Source organism: Leucoraja erinacea, chromosome 15, assembly GCF_028641065.1.
Source record: "Leucoraja erinacea ecotype New England chromosome 15, Leri_hhj_1, whole genome shotgun sequence".
Lineage (NCBI taxonomy): Eukaryota > Metazoa > Chordata > Chondrichthyes > Rajiformes > Rajidae > Leucoraja > Leucoraja erinaceus.
The window spans coordinates 29,717,207-29,738,280 of NC_073391.1; the positions used below are offsets into that span (position 1 = coordinate 29,717,207).

General features: G+C 42.2%; 1 protein-coding gene across 1 annotated transcript in view; it reads right to left on the bottom strand.

Annotated features, from left to right (window-relative positions):
- cfap58 (cilia and flagella associated protein 58) overlaps nucleotides 1-20,680 on the bottom strand; it is a 162,061-nt gene extending 141,381 nt beyond the window's left edge. Inside the window, exons 1-6 of the mRNA XM_055646984.1 lie at nucleotides 20,078-20,680; nucleotides 17,669-17,950; nucleotides 11,979-12,127; nucleotides 6,228-6,384; nucleotides 3,568-3,762; nucleotides 617-754 (exon numbers count right to left, since the gene is read on the bottom strand). Coding sequence (XP_055502959.1) covers nucleotides 617-754; nucleotides 3,568-3,762; nucleotides 6,228-6,384; nucleotides 11,979-12,127; nucleotides 17,669-17,950; nucleotides 20,078-20,083 — 927 coding nt within the window. The 5' untranslated portion in view covers nucleotides 20,084-20,680. The remainder of the gene's footprint in view (nucleotides 1-616; nucleotides 755-3,567; nucleotides 3,763-6,227; nucleotides 6,385-11,978; nucleotides 12,128-17,668; nucleotides 17,951-20,077) is intronic.
- Nucleotides 20,681-21,074: the final 394 nt, after the last annotated feature.

The following is a 21,074-nucleotide window of genomic DNA, read 5'->3' on the forward strand; positions in this document are numbered from 1 at the left end:
ACTTCTGAGGGTGAATTTGCGGGGATGAATCTCAGCTCTCCGGCGGCCTAAGTGAACCATTGTAGTACCATTCAACTCCTCTTGGAGTCCATAACCTCTGTTGCTCTGGCAAAACAGATAAGCCAGCAAGCTCTGGAAACAAGAAAATTGGTGGTGCACCTGCATTCTACAGTCTCAAGAATAGCTTTAGAACTATAATTGTTGCAAAGTAGAAACACGGGAAACAATTGTGCACAACTCGTTCCTGTACAAACTGCTTTGATTAAAGGGTGAATATTAGTTTTTAAAAAACAGGGGGGAACTGCCATGCTCGTTCTTCAAATAGTGCCATTGGACCTTTTACACCACCAAAATAGGTTACAGTGGGCATCAGTTTAAACATCCATCCAAACTGTTGCACCTCCAACCCTGCAGAACACCCTCAGTTCTTCAGAATGTCAGCACTAGCTTTTGAAATTCTTTATAAAAGCATTAACTATGGGTAAAACAAAATATGAAAGAATAAAAAAATCTAGCCCTGGTGGTGAGATTGGCCATTTTCTACGTCGTATGATTAAATGATTTATGACGAGCTTATATTATCTTGGTACATAAAGGGAGAGGAAATTATGCATACTTTAAGATCCATCAGCTTCTGTTGATTTTCCACTGTTAGTTGGTCAGTGATGAGAGCTTGTAGTTCATTTTCCTGCTGGAGCTTGAGAAATTTCTGGTTAAGTAATTCCAAATCCTTTGAAGCTCTTTCATTCAAAATCTGTTGAAAGAAAAAGAAAAACAATTATTTAAAACAACAGAAATTGTATTTGACTCAAGGGCAGGGTGGTGCAGTGATAGAGTTGCCGCCTTATTGTGCCAGAGACCCGATGCAATCCTGACTATGGGTACTGTCTGTACAGAGTTTGTATGTTCTCCCTGTGATCGCGTGGATTTTCCCCGGGTGCTCCGGTTTCCCCCCATATTCCAGACATACAGGTTTGTAGGTTAATTGGCTTTTGTAAAAATTGTAAATTGTCCCAAGTGTGTAGGATAGTGTTGGTGATGGGGATCGCTTGTCAGCGTAGACTCGGTGAGCCAAAGGGCCTGTTTCCGCGCTGTATCCCCAAACACATTTTGAACACAATAGACTTTAAATAATTCAAAGATAAGCAATTCCAGTGGGTTGGATATTGGATTTTTGGTTCTGAAACACAAGCTAAAATTAATTTCAAATTATTAAAATTGAAGTTTCTTCTGCTTCTAGTTATAAAAGGCCAATGTAAATTGAACTTGTTCCTCTCATCACATTACATATGGATCCACGGGATGAAACCTCAATGAATTGGCACTTCCTTGCCAATATCATTCCAAATCCAACACTGATTTAATGGCCAGATGGTCGGTTACTGTCTTCAGTGCTATATGCCTCATAGTAGAAATTGGATGTGTTACAGAGGTGCTGCACAGAATACCTTTCAGTGATTAAGTTTGAGCGCATTGCCAAGACAGAGCAAAATGAGTTTTGCTCTGTAACTTGTATATTTATTTCCTAGCAAGAAGTACAAAATGTTGGACAAAAATCAAAAGTTGTGAAGCACAACGTTCACAGTAACAAACAGAACACAATTTGTTTTTTGAATGGAAGTTGTTTACAGTTTAACATTAAATGCCTTTCTTAAGATTTTTTCAGAAACGTAAATGAAATATTTTTTAAGTGGTGAAGAAGGCATTTGGCACTCTTACCCTTCTCCCATCCATATATAGCCCATTTTTTTCCTTTTATCCTTTTATCACCTTCCCTCCAGCTTTACATTTCTTTCCTTATCTGACATCCTTTTGTCTTCATTTCATCTCTTCAAATAAGAATAGCACAGATAGCTTGGCTTGGATGTTGATCTGAAGGGCTAGTTTCCCTGCTGTATGTCCAATTCTCTATGGCTTTACTTACCTTACTGTAGTGGAATTTCTTTATCTCCTTTATCTGTCTGTTAGAAAAGGTAAGGTGGGAAAAGTGGCAGATTGCTACAAAGAAACTGCAAATGAAGCCAGGAGAGAAGTCAGGAAGAAAAAGCAAAGAAAGCTGGAGTGAAAAAGAAAAGTTAAAATATTTTTCTTTTTGGGATAACTGGTTTAGTTTAATTTAGAGATACAATGCGGAAACACAGGCCCTTCAGACCACCGAGTCTGTGCCGATCTGCAAACCCCATACGCTAGCACTATCCTACACACTAGGAACAATTAAAAAATGTTTTTTACCAAAGGCAATTAACCTACAAACCTGTACGTCATTGGAGTGTGGGAGGAAACTGGAGCATCCGGGGGGAAACCCGCGCGGTCATGGCGAGAACATACAAACTTTGTACAGGCAGCACCCATAATCAGGATCGAACCCGGACCCCTGGCACTGTAAGACAGCAACTCTGCTGCTGCACCACCATGTCAGGTGGAAAGGAATGGGGTGTTTATTGAAGACAGGAGCAGAGAGAATCCACGGAGGAGAGCAAAGAAGAAGCCACAGAGGGGACAAGCATGGAAAAAAAAGAGAAATGGAGGAGGGAGTGCATGCAGAGCTGGAGTGTTATCAAGGGTGAAGGAAGAAGAAGTCTGTTGGAGGAGCTAGTATGTGTGGCTTGGTGAAAAGAGAATTTACAAATGGTCCATTGGGGGGGGGGGGGGGAAGATTCATTGGTGTGGAATGGAGGTAAGTCCATGAAATGGAGGGGAGAAGTCCATGTGAGGAGAGGAGATGGAGAACGGGAGGTCTGGAAGGGGCAAAGAAGAAGAGATCACTTGGAGGTGGAGAAAAGGAGAGCCACTGGAGGTGAGGGGAAGGTTGGCATAGCGGGGAAGTAAGAGAGTCAATGAGGGGAGGATCTGGGAAAGGACAGGCAAGGAGCAATCACTTGGAGGGGAAAGAAAGGGGTGAGCTCTTGGAGGGAAGAGGAAGAGGGTCATTGAAGGGATGGGGTGAAGAAAATCAACGTACTGCATAATTGATTGAGTCAATGTAGAGGAGAGATTAATCAACAGAGGGAAGTTGAAGGGTTAGGAGTGTCCATGTGAGGTACAGAGTCAGTAGAGAGGAAGGGATTTAGAGTGGAGAAAGAAGAAAATGTACCATGATGTAACCAACGGTGTCCACCTGAACAGTCACCTTGAACTACCCCAGGGAAGGCACAGCTTCATTCAGTGTCATCAAGAAGCTGCATAAATCATCGATTACCAACTTCTGTGCCAGGGCAATTTTGTCACTGAAAATTCAGCTTTTTAACATGCAAATAGAAAACCACAGGGATTTTTGTTGAACTTCAAAAGCGTACCATTTTGGCAAGTTTTAGCAGCAGCTGTGTTTACAGTACAGTCAATTACTGATGTGAGACTATCCTTTCCAGATGGTTTCACTAACAGGGCACTGATCTGCATTTGTCTATTGTACTGCTGCAATGCTATTGCTGGCTCTGTGCTCATGAAGACACTGCACCGATGCCAAAAATACAGTCAAAACAAGAATCCCTGTTTCACTACCCTTTAATACGTTTTAGCTTTTGGTTGGAAGGTCAAGGTGAAGTTTAGAGGTTTTGTCCAGGCTACCTTTTGTTCCTTCAGCTGGAGGTCCAATTTCTGGTGTTCATCTTTGGTCTTCTGCTGTTGTACCATCAACGACTTGATCTCAGCTTGACTTTCATCCAGTTCTCCTTTCGTGCGCGTCAGTTCTTTGGACAGTTTCTCCTTCCGTCGAACCTCCCGGGCAATCTCATTCTCTCGCATCTGGATGTCGTGCTGAAGCTACAGACAAAAAGGATTGGCATTGGATTAACGCTATCGAAAAAAATATGCATTACCACTCTGAGGAAAATATGCCTTTAAAGACTAAAAAGTCTCAGATAACATTTGAATCTGTTCAGGTGACAATATAACAGATGTCCACAAATATTTTAGACACAATAGTGAAAAACAATTTGCAATCACTATCCTGAATTTACATTATTTTATTTGTGCATTTACAGGCATGTGAACAAAAAGGGAATGGATAGATAGACCATGTGCAGGAAAATATACAATCTAAATTGGTATCATGGTCAGCACAAATATCGTGGGCTGAAGGGCCTGTCCCTGTACTTTATTGTTCTATATGCTAGAATCCTATGTTCTTAAAATTAAATGCATGGTTAGCAGCTACAAATTACTCACATTTCAGCAAGTAAAGAAAATTATTTTCATCACAGTGGTAAACAAAAAAAAAAGAAAACAAAATAAATTATAGAAAATAAAATGGGAAGAAGAAAGAGAAAGAAAGATAAAGAAAAAAGAGAAAAAAGAAAAACAAAGAGAAGATTTAAAATTGAAAGAGGGGTGGTGAAAGAACGAGAAAAGGAAAACAGGAAAGGGAGAGATCTAGTGAATGTGAAAAAAAGAGTGACTATAGAGAACAAAGTGAAAGAGAGGAAGTAAGGACATAAAAGGGGATGAAGAAATGGCAAAGGAAGAGAGAAAAAGATCAACGGTAAGCAAAGAAAGAGAAAGCAAAGTAAAGCAAAAAAACTGGGCAAGGTAAAGAGAGAGAAAATCAAAAGGTAAACTAAAAGGTAGACAAAAATGCTGGAAGTGTGAAGAAGGGTCTCGACCCGAAACGTCACCTATTCCTTCGCTCCATAGAGTGCTGCCTCACCCGCTGAGTTTCTCCAGCATTTTTCTCTACCTTTGATTTTTCCAGCATCTACAGTTCTTTCGGAAACAAAAGGTAAACTAAAATAAGCAGAAATAAAAACAGAGAGAGATAGGAAAGATTAAATAAAATAGGTTAAAAGCAGAGAAGGGAAGAGCAACGGTGAGAAGGAAAAAGAAAGAAAGTCTGTGAAGAAAAGAATAAAACAAGAAGAAAGGGAAAAAATGGTCAGAGAGACAAAAAGGGAGATGGAGTAAAAGAAATGGAAAGAAAGAAAAGAAAGTTAAAAAAATACTTGCATTTATATGGCACACTTTACAACTTCACTATGTCCCAATGCTCTTCACATCCAATGAGTATTCTTTGGCACCACTAACATATCAGGAAATGCAGCAATGTAATAACAACCAGAAAATCGTTTTAATTGAAGGATATTGTTCTTTTTAGAAATAGTGCTACAATGTTTTTTACGTTTACTTTAGATACCCAATACAACCACAGTTTAACATCTTGCCTTGAAAGCAATATCATTGTAAGTGCAATATACATTCAGCGTTATCCTACATTTTGTGCCCAAGATTGGGACTTAAACTCCCTACCTTATAGAAAAAAATACCACCAATAGTTTAGAAACTTTTAAAATAATCTGGCAATTTTTAATATAACTAATTTCTACAATGTATAAAAGTCAATTAAACCCCACTGGAAACTCAAGTTGGAAGCAGCCTTTCGATCACTTTATAGCAGTCTTTTGCCCAATATCTCCGTAATCAGATGCCATGGCCCTAGTTTCTAGGTTGTCAAAGCAGTGCGACTTTCTAATTTTTTGCTGGGTGCCCCATCCAAATCAATATCTTGAAGAGTATTTCAGGGAAACGTTGTAATCCTATGTGTCCCTTTAGTCAGTCGGCAATTGCAAAAAATCGCTGGGTCTGAATAGGTGTGCCAATGTTCTTCTCAAACCCTGATAAAACTGGGATTTCAGATTAGTTTTCCATTTCCTGGGTTTCCATACAATTCCCATCTTAAGTCCGATTCTATTAAAGTAGGAATGTCCTGATTCTAAGATCTGCTACACTCACACTACGCATTGTTGTGAGGTACATTTGATGAATCAGTTGGTCATCTGTCCAAAGGTTAAATAAGTGAATCCCAGAAATTCTGTACACAAAAAAGCAGTGACCACTGCTCCATTCCTCATCCACTAACTTACCATTACCACACACCCAGTACTGGTGATTTCACTGGTAATCCTCAAATTATTTTACTGTCCTCCTTTTCAAGTGTATTCCCCTGCTTTTCCTTTTTATGAGCTGGATTTAATGTAGGTGATGAAGAGTATCAAAATGTCCATGCATCATTGACTTCCACGCATCAATACTGCAGCATTAGGTCCAGAAGTGCACTAGTTATCAGCTCCTCACACACTTGACATCCTCTCTTACATGGGACTTATGGTGTGCTATGCAGCCAGATATCAGTTATTGAATAGCCTGCCAAATCTTCAGGGTTTTGGATTCACATATAAAGAACTTGTGCCTTCAAGAGGTGGAGTGAAAGGCACCAGAAACAAATGATTACCAACCTGCGCCATATTTTGGTCAGTCTCTGCTTTAAGACGATCCAACTCTTCCTCACGGGTTACCATTTCTCCCACCTTATCGCGTAAAGTTACAACCTCCGTGAGAAGTTCATCTCTCTCTTTAGTCAGCTGCTCTTGGATTTTCAGCAAATCATTAACACTGTACAAACAAAAACATATTCACGATCTTTAACGTGATCTTTAAATATATTTTGAACAGAGTACAAATAATGATTTCACATATTCCATTTTAGTCAGCTGTAGTGATGCACCGTGCAACGGCACATCTAGTAGAACTGCCGTCTCGCAACTCTTGCAATCCAGGTTCATTCCAGACCTTAGGGCCATCGGTGTGGAGTTTGTATGTTCCCCATCTCATCACATGACTATCTCCCAGTTACTAAGCTGATAGAGTGCAGAGAAGATTTACAAGGATGTTGCCAGGACTTGCGAGCCCGAGCTAGAGGGAGAAGTTGGGAAGGCTAAGACTTTATTCCTTGGAGTACAGGAGACTGAGGGGTGATCTTATAGAGGTATATAAAATCATGAAGGAAATATGAAGGGTGAAAGTGTTTTACACAAAGTAGGGGAATCAAGAACCAGAAAGTACAGGTTTAAGGTGAGACGGGAAAGATTTAATAGGAAGCCGAGGTCCAACTTTGTACTCAGAGGATGATGGGCATAGGAATGAGCTACGAGAGGAAGTTGTTGATGCACGTACTATAACAGCATTTAAAATACACTTGGTTAGGCATGTCGATAGGAAAGGTTTAAATGGATACAAGCCAAACGTTAGCAAATAGGACTAGCTTAGATGGGACATCTCGGATGGCATGGACAAGTTGGGCCAAAGGGCCTGTTTCCTTGTATGACTATGATTTCATGACTCTGATTTTCTGTGTACCACAAAGATTTGTGGGTTGGTAGATAAATTTACTACTGCAAATCTGGTGGAAATTTATTTGGAACGAAGGAAGACTAAGTTAGAGCAGGGCAATTAGCAGTTGCCCGGGTGCCACTGACCACTCAAAGCGCCGCAGGGCAACCTAAACACCGAGTAATTTTGCCCGGCTTGGCAACCAAATACTGGTTTGTACCGGATAGACACAAAAAACTGGAGTAACTCCGCGGGTCAAGCAGCATCTCTGGACAAAAGGAACGCAACGTTTTGTGTCGGCGGTGACAGCTGTATTGCGTGGGAAAGATACTAGGTTCGGGGTGAGGAAGGGTCGGAGCGAATGACGGGCCCCGAACAGCGGCTCCATCTCATCCTCTTCCCGCCCCCCCGATAGAGGACGCGGCTTGCAAATCCGCTGACGGCGCTTTTAAAACTAACCCTCCCATACTAAATAACACAAGCGGTTGTGGCCCGAGCTTATAGAGGGAAATAACTGCTAGTAAACAACAAAAGCTAGGTAGCAAGAAATATTTGCTGCACTTTCTCCCAACCTGCTTGTTTTTAGAGTTTAGAGACACAGCCCTTTGGCCTACCGAGTCGGCGCCGTCCAGCGATCACCCCGTACACTAACACGGTCCTACAAACCAGGGACAATTTTACAACATAGCGGCTGGACAAAAAAGACAAAGTGCTGGAGCAACTCGGCAGGTCAGGCAGCATCCCTGGAGAACATGGATAGGTGACGCTTTGGGTTGGAACTTTCTTCACACCAATAATCAATGGCTAAATCAGCCGCCACAGTGAGTTTTGAATTTTATGTGTGATTTCTGGATAACGTATGTTTCTGGGTCTTTTCCAAGTTTATGTGCTTGCGATGCACGGTTTTCATTGAATCTCTACCTTATTGTACGTGCATATGGCATTAAACTTGACTGGAATTCACAGGTCAGGATTATTTGTCCAACTTTTGATTTGATTCAATTTATTGTCATTGTCTTCAATTAAGAGACAACAAAATTCTCTTTCCCTTACAGTCATACAAAAAATAAAATAAAAAAAAACAAAAAAAACACAGAACACAGTAGTCCACAACATAAACATCCCCACAGCGGCACCAAAGTTCCCCACTGTGAGGGAAGGAACCAAAGTCCAGTCAACCTCCTCACTGATGTTCCCCAATGTTCACCCATGGTTGGGGCCCCCGAGCACCTTGTAGTTGCCGCTACGGGCGGCCCGATGTTCAGCCCTCTCGCCAAGATCGATGGAACCCCGACGTCGAACAGGAGAACATCCTCAGCGGCCTGGACCTCTGAATCGGCCACATTCCACTGGAGTCCACGGCTCCCGATGTCCACAGGCCGCGCTGGGCGGAAATTCGCGCTGGCGATCCCCGGCAAAGGGACCCAGGACTCCGCGATGTTGAAGTCAGCGCCCCCCGCATTGGGAGCTCCACACTCCCAGATGTTGGAGCAGAGGCCCAACACTCTGGAGCTCCAAGCGGCAATCCTGGGTGAGGCATCGCCCGTTCCGCAATGTATCGAGCGCTGCGCCACAGCTGCTTAAGCTCTGGTCCAGTCCCGGCAGGAAAGGCCTCACCAATCCAGTTGATAGGCCGCGAGGAGGGGGGTGAGGGCGCGACTCGGATAATAGCCGCATCCTCGCCAGGAAGCGACAGAAGAATGGTTTCCCCCTTACCCTACCCACTTCCCCCTACATAAAATACTGAAAAAAACCTAAAAAAACATACTCTAAACATAACAAAAAAAAAAAAGACAACCAGACTGTGGTCGGAGGCAGCCAGTAACAGCATCACCGGATGTCCAGGTAACCCCCTGACTTACTGGTAATATAAATTCATTTTGGAGACAAAAAAACCCCTAATTTATAATTTAATGATGGGATGCACAGAGAGCAATATCCCATTTTTCACTCACTGCTGTACAGAACGTTGTTGCCAATATATATTGTATTTTCAGGTCTTGCCCATATTCTTTCAACCACTGTCATTTTGCACTCTGCATGATGCAGTGTTCACTTACTGCAGTGACTTTCACTAGACAGCTCATGCGACAATATGCTCTTCCAGCACAAATCAAGATTAACAGCAACAAAATGTTCCCAATACAAAAGCAATGATCACCTATAACCAATTCAAATTGAGTTCTCAATCAGCTTTGATCTCTAACCAGTGTTGGTTCATGCACAGCACTAAGCCTTGGGCCAGTTCTTGCCAAAAACAAATTCTGAATATATCTAAATCTAACATCTGTCTCCAACAATGGAGAAGTAAAGCTGGGAAGTTATCAAAGTAACTATTCAGATTCAGATTCAATTATAAACATATAAGTTGATCTTATCTGAAAAGCAACATGTACAATCTTAGTCCCTTTACTCTAAATCTTCCCTTGCTATTAGAGATATGAGAATTTTGAATGTTGACAATAACATAGAAACAAAGAAACAAAGACCCTTCGAGCCTGCACCGCCATTCAATATGGTCATGGCTGATCATCCAACTCAGTATCCCATACCCACCTTCTCCCCATACCCCCTGATCCCTTTAGCCACAAGGGCCACATCTAACTCCCTCTTAAATATAGCCAATGAACTGGCCTCGACTACCTTTCTGTGGCAGAGAATAACATGCATAACAATTATGACAAAATGAAACTATTCAGCCCATCGGATCCATGTCAACTCTGGGCAGAGCAACCCCATTGATCCCATTGCCCATCTTCTTTCCCTGGAAACATGCAACTTATTATCTCTCACTTGCCCAACAATTCTACTTTGATTTAGTTTATTTTATTTTAGTATTGTTTAGTTTAATTTACTTTAGAGATACAATGTGGAAACAGGCCCTTTGTCCCACTGAGTCTGTGCCAACCAAAGATCACCCCATACATTAGTTCTATGTTATTCAGTTTTTTTCATCACCCACACGAGGGGTAATTTACACAGCCAAGTAATCTACAAACCTGCGTGTCTTTGGAATGTGGGAGAAAAGCAGAGCATTCGGAAAAAGCCCACGTGGTCATAAGGTCATAATTGGTAGGAACAGAATTAGGCCAACCGGCCCATCAAGTCTACTCCGCCACTCAATCATTGCTGATTTATCTCTCCCTCCTAACTCCATTCTCCTGCCTTCTCCCCATAACCCCTGGCATCTGGACTAATCAATAATCTATCCATCTCTGCCATAAAAATATCCATATACAACCTCCAAAGTTGAACATAGAAGTTGGGAGATCATATTACAGATGTATAAGACACTGTAGGTTAATTTGCTTTGGTAGGATAGTGTTAGTGTACAGCGTGATAATTGGTCGGCGTGGACTCGGTGGGCCGAAGGGCCTGTTTCGGTGCTGTATGATTAAGACTCTACTGAAAAGTTACAAAACATATTCAAAGCTCAACTGTATAGGTATAAATGGCTCAAAAGCAATATTATCTGCATTGTGTGTGCAAAGTATCAGTACTTCATTATTCCAATTGCAAGTTAGAGGAAGATTGGTCCAAACATAATCCAGTGGTAAGTGCAGACCTTATTAGAGTCCCAGTTGACGGTACAATAGTATTGTTGCAACTCACCATTTACAAATGATCAAGATCAACTAGGCAGGGTTTATATGCTTTACTGCCATGCAATGAAAGAACAATTCAATGTAATGTAACACTTTTGTTTATAAGTGGTTGCCCAGTGAAGTTTGTTCTTGGTTACCATCCAGGTCTAAAAAATACAATACAAGCAATATAAACTGAGATAATACAAACCAAAGGGTCAGAATCATTGGGTCTGGGAAAATGGGATTGTTTGCGAGACCCTGCCTGTGGTACCAGATCTTTGAAATTCCGCCCACATTGAAACCTGCCATCTGGGCAACTCCAGCCAAAAAAGAATAAGATCAGTGGTAAAGATAGGCACAAAATGCTGGACCAAATCAGCGGGTTGGGCAGCATCTCTGGAGAAAAAGGATTGGTGATGTTTTAGGTCAAGACCCTTCTCCAGTGGTTATTTTGATTTGAGTCAACAATGTCAATTGAATTGAGTTAATTTATTGAAAATTCATTCATTTTATATTATCTACGTGCATTGTGTTGACAGGCCTGTTATGTTGTTGCAAATAAAATGTTCATTGTTCCGTTGTCTGTACATTTGACAATTCTGCAACATCCTCTCTCGCTGCGCTCTCTCTGTGATTCCTCCTGCTCTCCGACTACCTCTCATTTCCCTTATCCCTAACTAGTCTGAAGAAGGATCTCGACCTGAAATGTCACCCATTCCTTCTCTCCAGAGATGCTGCCTGTCCCGCTGAGTTACTCCAGCTTTTTGTGTCTATCTTCGGATTAAACCAGCATTTGCAGTTTCTTCTTACACATTTCGTCTGTTGCACTGCAAAATCTCCTCTTCTTTGAAGATGTTGTCCTCCTCTCTCCGACGAGAGTTCTGCAACATCCTCTCTCACTGCTCCCCCTCTGTGATTCCTCCTGCTATTCAACTATCTGTCGTTTCCCTTATTCTTAACTAGTCTGAAAAACGGTCTCAACCCGAAACATCACCCATTCCGTCTCTCCAGAGATGCTGACTGTCCCACTGAGTTATTCCAGCTTATAGTGTCAATTAAACAATCTGGACTCTTGACTGTCTTGATGTAAAATGCACATAGGAAATTAACCACCTGATTTTCTTTTTTATTACCTTCACAATAATTGACTCCCTATTTCCACAATGGCCTACTTAAAGGCAAAGCCGTCATACACATTACACTGGAACCATGAGGCCATGGGGTGTGGAATATAATCACAGAAGAAAATATAGTGGATAGAGGAATAAATAAAAAATAAAATGCACAAACCTGCTCTCTTGACCCAGTGAAAGTCCAGCACCTTGCTCCACAAGCCTGGTTAGGTTACTAATTTCTTGCTTCAGAGAGCGAATGGTTTCTTTTCCTCGTTTTTCCTGATCAAGAGCTGAATCAACCATTTTCCATGCCTTTTCAATCTCCTATTTATTTTAATGAAAATATGCAGAACAAAATTAGCTGAACCATTCATACTTTGAAACGCAATTAATTTGTCTTTTTTTTTTAAATGGTATTAAAAGTTGCTGTACAAGAATTTTGTTTTGTGTAACGCATTATAATTTTTAATGGAATAAGAATCCGCCTGGTTATCGCAGATGGTATAAATACATTAATGAATACAAGTTCCAGCTGATATTTTTGGCATCATTTTGCACAGGCGATTACTGTAAATCACAAACCATAGCCAGAAGCAAGTGGTGGAAGGGCTTTGGCAAAAGTGATAAAATAATCACTTTTTCATTAACATTTTTTTTTTGGAGGGGGGGGGCACAGTGGCACAGTGGTAGAGTTGCTGCCTTGCAGCACCAGAGACCCATGTTCGATCCTGACTACAGGTGCTGTCTCTGTATGGAGTTTGCACGTTCTCCCAGTGAGCGCGTGGGTTTCTCTGGGTGATCCTCCTACATTCCAAAGACGTACAGGTTTGTAGGTTACTTGGCTGCTATAAATTGTTCCTGGTGTGTAGAACAGGATAAGTGTAGAGGTGATCATTGGTCGGTGTGGACTCGGTGGCCAAAGGGCATGTTTCCACGCTGTATCTCTACACTAAACTAGGAAAAAACTAAAATGTATTACTGAAAATCAAAAACTGCAGGTGCTTGGAAACATTGAACTTGAAAACAGAAGTTGCTGGAGCTACTCAGCAAGTCAGAAAGCATCTAAGGAGAGAGGCATTTCTGAAATCTGTCATTTTAGATTCTAATGAAGGGTCTAAATCCTGAAATTAGTGGATTTTGTCCCACAGTCACACACCAGCATAAAACCCCATCTTCTACCCTAAAAAAAATAATAACTATGCATGTTAAGGACAGGTCTATATGTGGTTCTTTAATCTGCCTATCCAAAGATGGGAAAATCTACATTTCTATGAACATCTTTCCATCACCCTAAGATCACATGATGTATGGTGCTATTGTCTAAGGAACCTAACCATACTAGACATGGGGAAGGCAGAGGAGTATTGCAATTATGTTACTGTGTTAGCATTCCAGAGGCCAAATGGAGGATGGCAGAGACGGTGAGTTTAAATCTCATAAAGTTATAAGGAATAGGAGTAGAATTAGGCCATTCTGCCCATCAAATCTACTCTGACATTCAATCATGGCTGATCTATCTCTCCCTCCTAACCCCATTCTCCTGCCTTCTTCCCATAACCTCTGACACCTTCTGAAGAAGGGTCTCGATCCGAAACATCACCCATTCCTTCTCTCCAGAGATGCTGCCTGTCCCGTTGAGTTACTCCAGCTTTTTGTGTTTACGTACTCCCATTTCATCACAATTAGCTATTAATTGCCTTCTGAAATTGCCTGACAAGCCATTCTGTTATGTCCAAAGCACAAAGGGCCATAAATGTTAGCAATGCTTGCAACCTAGTGATAATTATAGAGAAATATTTCACCATCTGCCTCAACCTTGTGGAAATAGACAGTATATATGTATCACTAAAATGCACATACACATGTCGAGTAAACATTATCAAGGTGAACATTTGTACATTGTCATATGGTGTATATGTCGAGAGGTATTGTGGTAAATCCTAGTAGCAATGAGCATCCAACATTGTTACATACTGGTACACAAAAAAGCTGGAGAAACTCAGCGGGTGCAGCAGCATCTATGGAGCGAAGGAAATAGGCAACGTTTCGGGCCAAAACCCTTCTTCAGACTGATGATGGGTGGAGGTGGCGGGGAGAAGAAAGGAAAAGGGAGGAGGAGCCCAAAGGCTGGGGGATGGGAGAAGACGGCAGGTGGGCTGAGGAAGGGGAGGAGACAGCAAGGACTAACAAAACTGGGAGAATTCAATGTTCATGCCCCCAGGATGCAGACTCCCCAAGCGGAATATGAGGTGCTGTTCCTCCAATTTCCGATGTTGCTCGCTCTGGCCATGGAGGAGACCCAGGGCAGAGAGGTCGTATACGGAGTGGGAGGGGGAGTTGAAGTGCTGAGCCACGGGAGGTCAGGTTGGTTATTGCGGACCGAGCGGAGGTGTTCGGTCCGCAATAACCAACCTAACACACTGTTACACACTGTACACTATTGTTACACACTGTACATCTTGACTGCACAGTACACTTGATTACTTGGGATCGCTAATACATCAATGTAGTGGTCATGTAGGATGGTGAAACTGTAGAATTCATTGCCACACACGGTTGTGGAATCCAAGTCTTTGGGTATTCTTAAAGCAGAGATTGACAGGTTCTTGATTAGTGAGGGTATCACAAGTTACTGGGAGAAGGCATGAAAATAGGGTTGAGAGGGATAGATAGATCAGTCATGATTGAATGGTAGATAGGTTTGATGGGCCAAATGGCCTAATTCTGCTCCTAAGACATGATAAGTATTGTATGGCTTTGCAAGAGCAATTTATTTAATCCCATTCCCAATATTATCCAATAGTTGTGTAAATTGTTGCATAGGTTTTAATTGTGTACATGTCATTGTATAATTAGTAATGATGTACACAACGGCATCCTTGGTTCCAAAGCCTTACTGGGTTATCCGTTTTGCTAGACCGACAGAGATCACAGCCTCTGAGAGGAGCCCAACAGAACCGCAACGGTCTACCTAGAATGCCAGGGGAGTCAACCATGGAAGTCAGCAGCGGGACTGGATCTGCTGGCTCTGAACGGGCCGGAGTTCCAGAGCCCTGGCCACAGGGTGCAAATTCGACCTGCCGATCAGCCATAGAAGTTCCGATGAGGTCGTGAACAGCAGCCTCACCCGGCCAAGGCGCCACATTTTCAGGGGGACATCCTTGGGACTATTTCAAGTGTGCTCTCATAACTTTGTCCAGATTAAGGGAGGTTCCTGACCACTTGTTGCCGAAAAATCGGTGGTGGACCTGTACCACTTGTTATCGTGTGCATTTCACACACAGACACTCAAGTTCATTAATTTTCTAAGACTAGTCTTTTTAATAGAGAGTCATAAAATCATGGAGTCATACAGCACAGACACTGGCCCTTCAGCCCACTAAGTCACTGGCCATCAACCACTCACTTGCACTAATCTTACACTAATCCCGTTTTATCCTTCCCACATTCTCCAAATTCTACCATTCATCTACATAAAAGGAGCGATTTACATTGGCCAATTTACTTACTGACCCGCAAATATTTGGGATGTAGGAGGAAATCACAGTACCAAGAGGAGGAACCCCAGATGGTCACGAAGTGAATGTGCAAACTCCACCCAAACAGCACTCCAGGTCAGGATCGAGAAGTAAGCCAGCAACTCTTCTTGAGCCACTGTGCCGCCCTGTCTCCCTGTCTATATTTACAATTCATTTTTGCTTTCAAAGAGGATCACAGCTTAGTAAAAAAAACTACAATGTGATGAATGTCATCTTAAGATAAAGTAGTATGGTAAGGAAAAAGTAGGATAACTGCTGTGTGTCATAATCTAGGTCAAGTTTATCCAGTCACCCAACTATGATAAAATCAGCATAATCTAAAATTTGACTTCTCAGTTTCCTTATTTTCCTTCAACCGGTTAATCTATCCAATAATGTATCCAATAGACTCTCACATGGACAGAGTGAAAATGAGAGTAATGTTTTTAGCATCTGTTTTAACCATATTGTGACTGATTTTAGATTTTATGACTCTTCAATGGCAATAGGTTTGTTATTTTTTAAAGTTATTAAATATTTTAAATGGAAAATTGAACAGCACCAAAGTGACAACATGGGTACAGTAAAACTCTGATACTCAGGATATTTGATGTGTTCCACTCTCCCGCCACTCACCAGGACCCTATTCCTATATTCCTTTTTAACTAACAGGGGCCCATTCACACATGCCTTATAAACTCACTGTGGTCCTTTCCCACGCCTGGTAGACTCATCAGAGTATGGTTTTCAAACTCCATTTAATTCACCAACATTCCATTTCAATGCTCCTTTTAATTCACCAGAGCCCAGTTTCCATGTGACTCACAAATTTGCCAGGGTCCATTCCCACACTATTTTTAAACTCACCTGATTCACTCATAAAGTTTTAGTAATACTATGTAACATATAAAAAAGGGAATTAAAAGTGGCTTGCAGTAACATTAGAGTAACTTCCAATAATTGGCATTATCTGCTGGTTTCACACCATTGACGTCCCAAGATGGCTGCATTATCAGTGTTTTGTCTATCTATTGAGTACAATGCTCCCATTTGTGATTACACCGACACTTCAACACATAGTGAACATTGCAATCTTTTCAAATTTAAAAATAAGATGGAAAATTATTGTTGTGGTAAGTATGGAGACATAAGGAAGTACAGATCAGGGAATCTTGAGCAAAAAAGTAAAGTGCTGTGCAAATTGAGTGGGTCAGGCAACATCTGTAGAGGGAATGGACAAGAGACGTTTCGGGTCAGGACCCTTCTTCAGAGATGACAAAAAAAGTCACCTGTCCATTCTCTCCACAGATGCTGCCTGACTCACTGAGTTCCCACAACAGTTTGTTTTATTCACATTTCTGGACATGGACTTTCCTGACATTGGTACAATTCTGCACAGCCCAGCAATGTAAAAGTGTTGAAGTGTATCGTAAAACCAAACAAACATAGCACTTCGCCAGCATATCAATGGGAACATTTCACTTCTATAAGATTTAGCCACTGGAAGGATACCTGCACTTGCGTATTTCCATTAACAACTATGCGTACGTGGGGAATGCTGCAATATTCCAGGGAATTTGTCCGAATAAATTAAAAGGTAAGATGATTCTCTTCCTCTTTACTCATATCATTTCCAATTTAATTAACATTGTGCAATATCATCAATATTTATTAATGTGTAAACACTGCAATTTAACTTGACCTTATCAGACATTTCCCTCTCCACCTGCAAGGCATATTACTTTGAAATGCATAACTACTGCATAGTTGATCGATGTAGACAGTAAAACTCAGATAATCCAGCTGGGACCGTGGGGGTGCTGACAAGGCAGGTTTGTTGGACTATTCGATATTAATCTTATCAATGTTCATGCATGCTATTATTTTTTGCTTTTTTAAACATTATAGAATGAAACAATAAATTTTCCAATGAACTCAGTGCGTTTAAAGAAAGTGGTAAACACACAAGTAGGATGGACTTTGTATTTAGCTGCAAATCGATCAATGCGCGAGACAGGCACTTGGAAAAACTGGTTGGTTGGGCTTTTTGCAGGTTAAGGAGTGTCTGGGGGTTTAGAGGCTTTTAAGACAGAGTTTAGGGCAGGCATATTCCTGCTAACGTGAAGTTTAAGACTTGGTGTAGACCTATTATCTGCCACGCTTTGTCCTGCATCTCCCCTTTTCCAATCTGTTTCCAATGGTAGTCTAATAATTAAAGGGTATAGGTTTAAGATGGGAGGGAGGATGTTTAAAATCTTTCAATTTCAGATTAATTACTAAACAGTGAAATTTCCCGATTCCTTTATGGGGAATCCATGCCGCCGCCATCACGTTACAAAAATCTCACCTGCTTTAAAGAATCTATAGTTGACTGGTCATCTTGTGAAATTTTCAGCGCTGTAGTCACTTTTGTTGAATTTGCAACAATCTCAGCATTTAGTTCTTTGCATTTTGACATTAACCGTTTCTCATTTTCATGAGATTTCTTGAGGGCCCGATGCAGCTTTTCATATTCAATGCGAAATTTCTCAAGTCCCTTGTCTCCCATAAGTTCATTGAGCACCTCTTGAAACTCATGCTCCAGTGCCTCGAAGGCACTATCATCCTTACCTCCTTTATCTGTCCTGTCCTGCAGATTAAAAATTAGGAAATAAATTAGTGTTATGTATTATTTATGGGCATCCAAGATCCAAGTGGACACAAATATTCATCCATTCTCTCTTCAAAACTGCATCCATTTGTCTCTTGAAATGCATTGGCTATATCTGCCTCAATGTCACTTTCAGGAAATTATCTCTCTACTTAACATGTATGTTTGAAGAACTTCCATCACATTTTAAGTGGGGGTATCCTTAGGAAAAATTACAGGAAGGCCATTCAGAATTCTTACTTAAATGAAAATGCCACAATATGTCAACTAACCCGTTGTCCTCAAAAGATGCATGCTTATTGCTTTGATTTATTTAACTAATTAGGAAACATTTCCCTTCATTTATTTAAAAAAAAAGATAACGTGCTGGAGTAACTCAGCAGGTCAGTCAGCATCCCTGGAGAACATAGATAGGTGACATTTCGGGTCAGGACCCTTCTTCAATCTGAACATCACCTATCCATGTTCTCCAGGGATGATGCCTGACCCACTGAATTACTCCATCACGCTGCCTTTTTAGCATTCCAGCATCTGCTGTTCCTTGTTTCTATCCATTAATATATATATTCCTTAATGATTGGCAGTTGGCAATTACCAGTGTTCCATTAACAAAAGCTTATTTAAGTATCATCTCCCATTTTCAGTGATAAAGAAGTAGAATAAAGTATATGCTAGTCTTTCAGGTAGTCAGAGGAAGCAACTGGAACTATTGAGCTGATGCTGTCTGACTAGTGGTACTTGGGAATATAAGTCTCTGCGGTCTGCTAAGGTCTATTACAAAGTGTGAAACTTTGATGGCTCAAGGGCTGTAAATAGACTAATTCAATGAATTAAGATGGAGGGGCAAGTGATGTATTGCAGCTGCAGTATGTGGGAGCTATCGGAAAACATTGTGCTCCATTGAAATCATCTCCATTAAATATCTGCAGTGAAATAACTTTGGCTCAGAATGATGAGCTTGGCTCGAAGATTCGCCCACTGCAATGAGAGGGGGAAAGTTACCTGGACCCTTTTAATCACAAGCAATGACATCCCTTAGATAATGTGCTACAGAACTGGCCAATCAAGAAGGATGGAAGAATAGCATGAGCATGAGATCAGAATTGGAGGATGGTGGACATTCAAAGATATTACAGTGATGGGAATGATTGAAACAAATAAGATATTTGAATGCAAGGATGATAATTTTGAAATCATAGCATTGTTAAACTGGGAGAAAGTTTTGCTCTAAAAACACATGAGCAATTGGGGAACAAACTTGGTTTAAGTTGTAACAAGTACAACAGAATTTGTATCTCTTCAAGCTTACAAAGGATAAAATGGTCAGCCAGGAGAGTGTTGAAGAATCACGTTCCACATGTCAGAGGTATGGATGGAGTATGAATTTATGAAGATTATAATTTGTCACATGTACGTAGGTACAGTGAAATTCATTGTTTTGCATACAATTGAGTAAAATCATACTATAGATAAGCACAATCATTGATAAGTACAAAAATGCAGTGATTGTAGTGTAATAGTAGACTTCACCAAGACAATACACACAGAGTTGCCATGTTTCTGGCACCCTCAAAGTTTCTGGCACCCTCAAAGACCAAGACTGCCCTCTAAGTTCTTAGAGGGCAGTCTTGGTCTTATCTTGTCCTGACAGCACTGATCATCTCCTCTGTCTGTCAATACTTAGAGACTTTTCTGAAGTTGGGGACTGAAGTGTTCCTCTCAGTGGGCAGCCAGCCACCCAGTTACCATCCATCTGAGGAAAGGGTGGGCCAAGTGGGAGTTGAGCCTCAGTGGTCCAGCTGAATGCCCAGCTAACAAGAGAATTTGGCAATCACACAATTGTGCCTGGAATTTGGACCTGACTATGAAGTCCAAGAGTAGAACAAGAAACTGCAGATGATGGTTTATACCAAAGAGAGACGCAAAGTATGAGAGAAATTCAAGTAGCATCTCTGGAGAAAAAGGGTGGGTGACATTTCGTTTCTTCTGAAGGGTCCTGCCCCAAAACATTACCCATCATTCTTCTCCAGAGATGCTGCCTGGCCCGCTGAGTTACTCCAGCGCCTTGTGTCTACCTGTGAAGCCCAAGAGGTTGAATTTGCTTACCGACATGGTGGTCGCTGAGTCTCAGACACAATATGAGCTTGGGACAGGAAGGTGTTAAGAGGCGGTGGGTGGAAAGGGAGATGGAGAGGGTCAGGGTGAGAGGTTATTGGTTGGATCCTTTGTTGCCTGCCTGGCTGCTTGTTGTCCTGGCACCGCCACCTGTCTGACTGCCAGAGACACTCCTACCCCCTCCCGTCTGGCTGCCAGAGACAGCGTTAACTCCTCCTGTCTGGCTCTTAGAGGCGGTGGTAGGCTCTCCTGTCTGGATCCCAGACACGGTGGTACCCTCTCCCCTCTGGCTGCCTGCTGCCTCCCCTCGGACGCCGACTGCGGCCCTGCTCCTGTCTGTCTGGCCGCTCTCCACCGTCTGGCTGCCCGCCGTCTCGCCGCTGACTGTCTCGGTCTGGATGGCGGCGGGGTTGCCGCTGACGCCCACAGTCTGGCTACCCGACGCCTCGCCGCCGAAGCTGTCTGTCTGGATGGCCGCGGGGTTGCCGCTGGCACGCACAGTCTGGCTGCCGACGGTCTTGGCGCCGTCCGTCTGGGTGCCGATGGTTTTGAGGGTGCCCGCTTTCCGTTCCGTGTTGCCGAGCGGCCGCCGCCTCCTCCCCCTCCCTCCCCACCGTGCTCTTCTCCCGCGTCCTTCTCCGGGCCCTAGCAACGGCGCAAGGCAACGCGGTGACGACAGCGGCGAAGTGGTTACGTAATCGGCGGCGTGGTGACGTACACCCGTCAGTCCTTACGTCATACGTTAGGCCCTCCCGAGGGAAAAAAACCCTGGTGCTGGAGTAACTCAGCGGGACAGGCAGCATCTCTGGAGAGAAGGGGAACGAGAGATATAGACGTTGATGTAGAGAGATAAAGAACAACGAATGCAAGATATGCAAAAACATAACGATGATAAAGGAAACTGGCCATTGGTAACTGTTTGTTGGGTGAGAAAGAGAAGCTGGTGTGACTTGGTGGAGGGAGAGGGAATGCAGGGAAGTTTAAATAT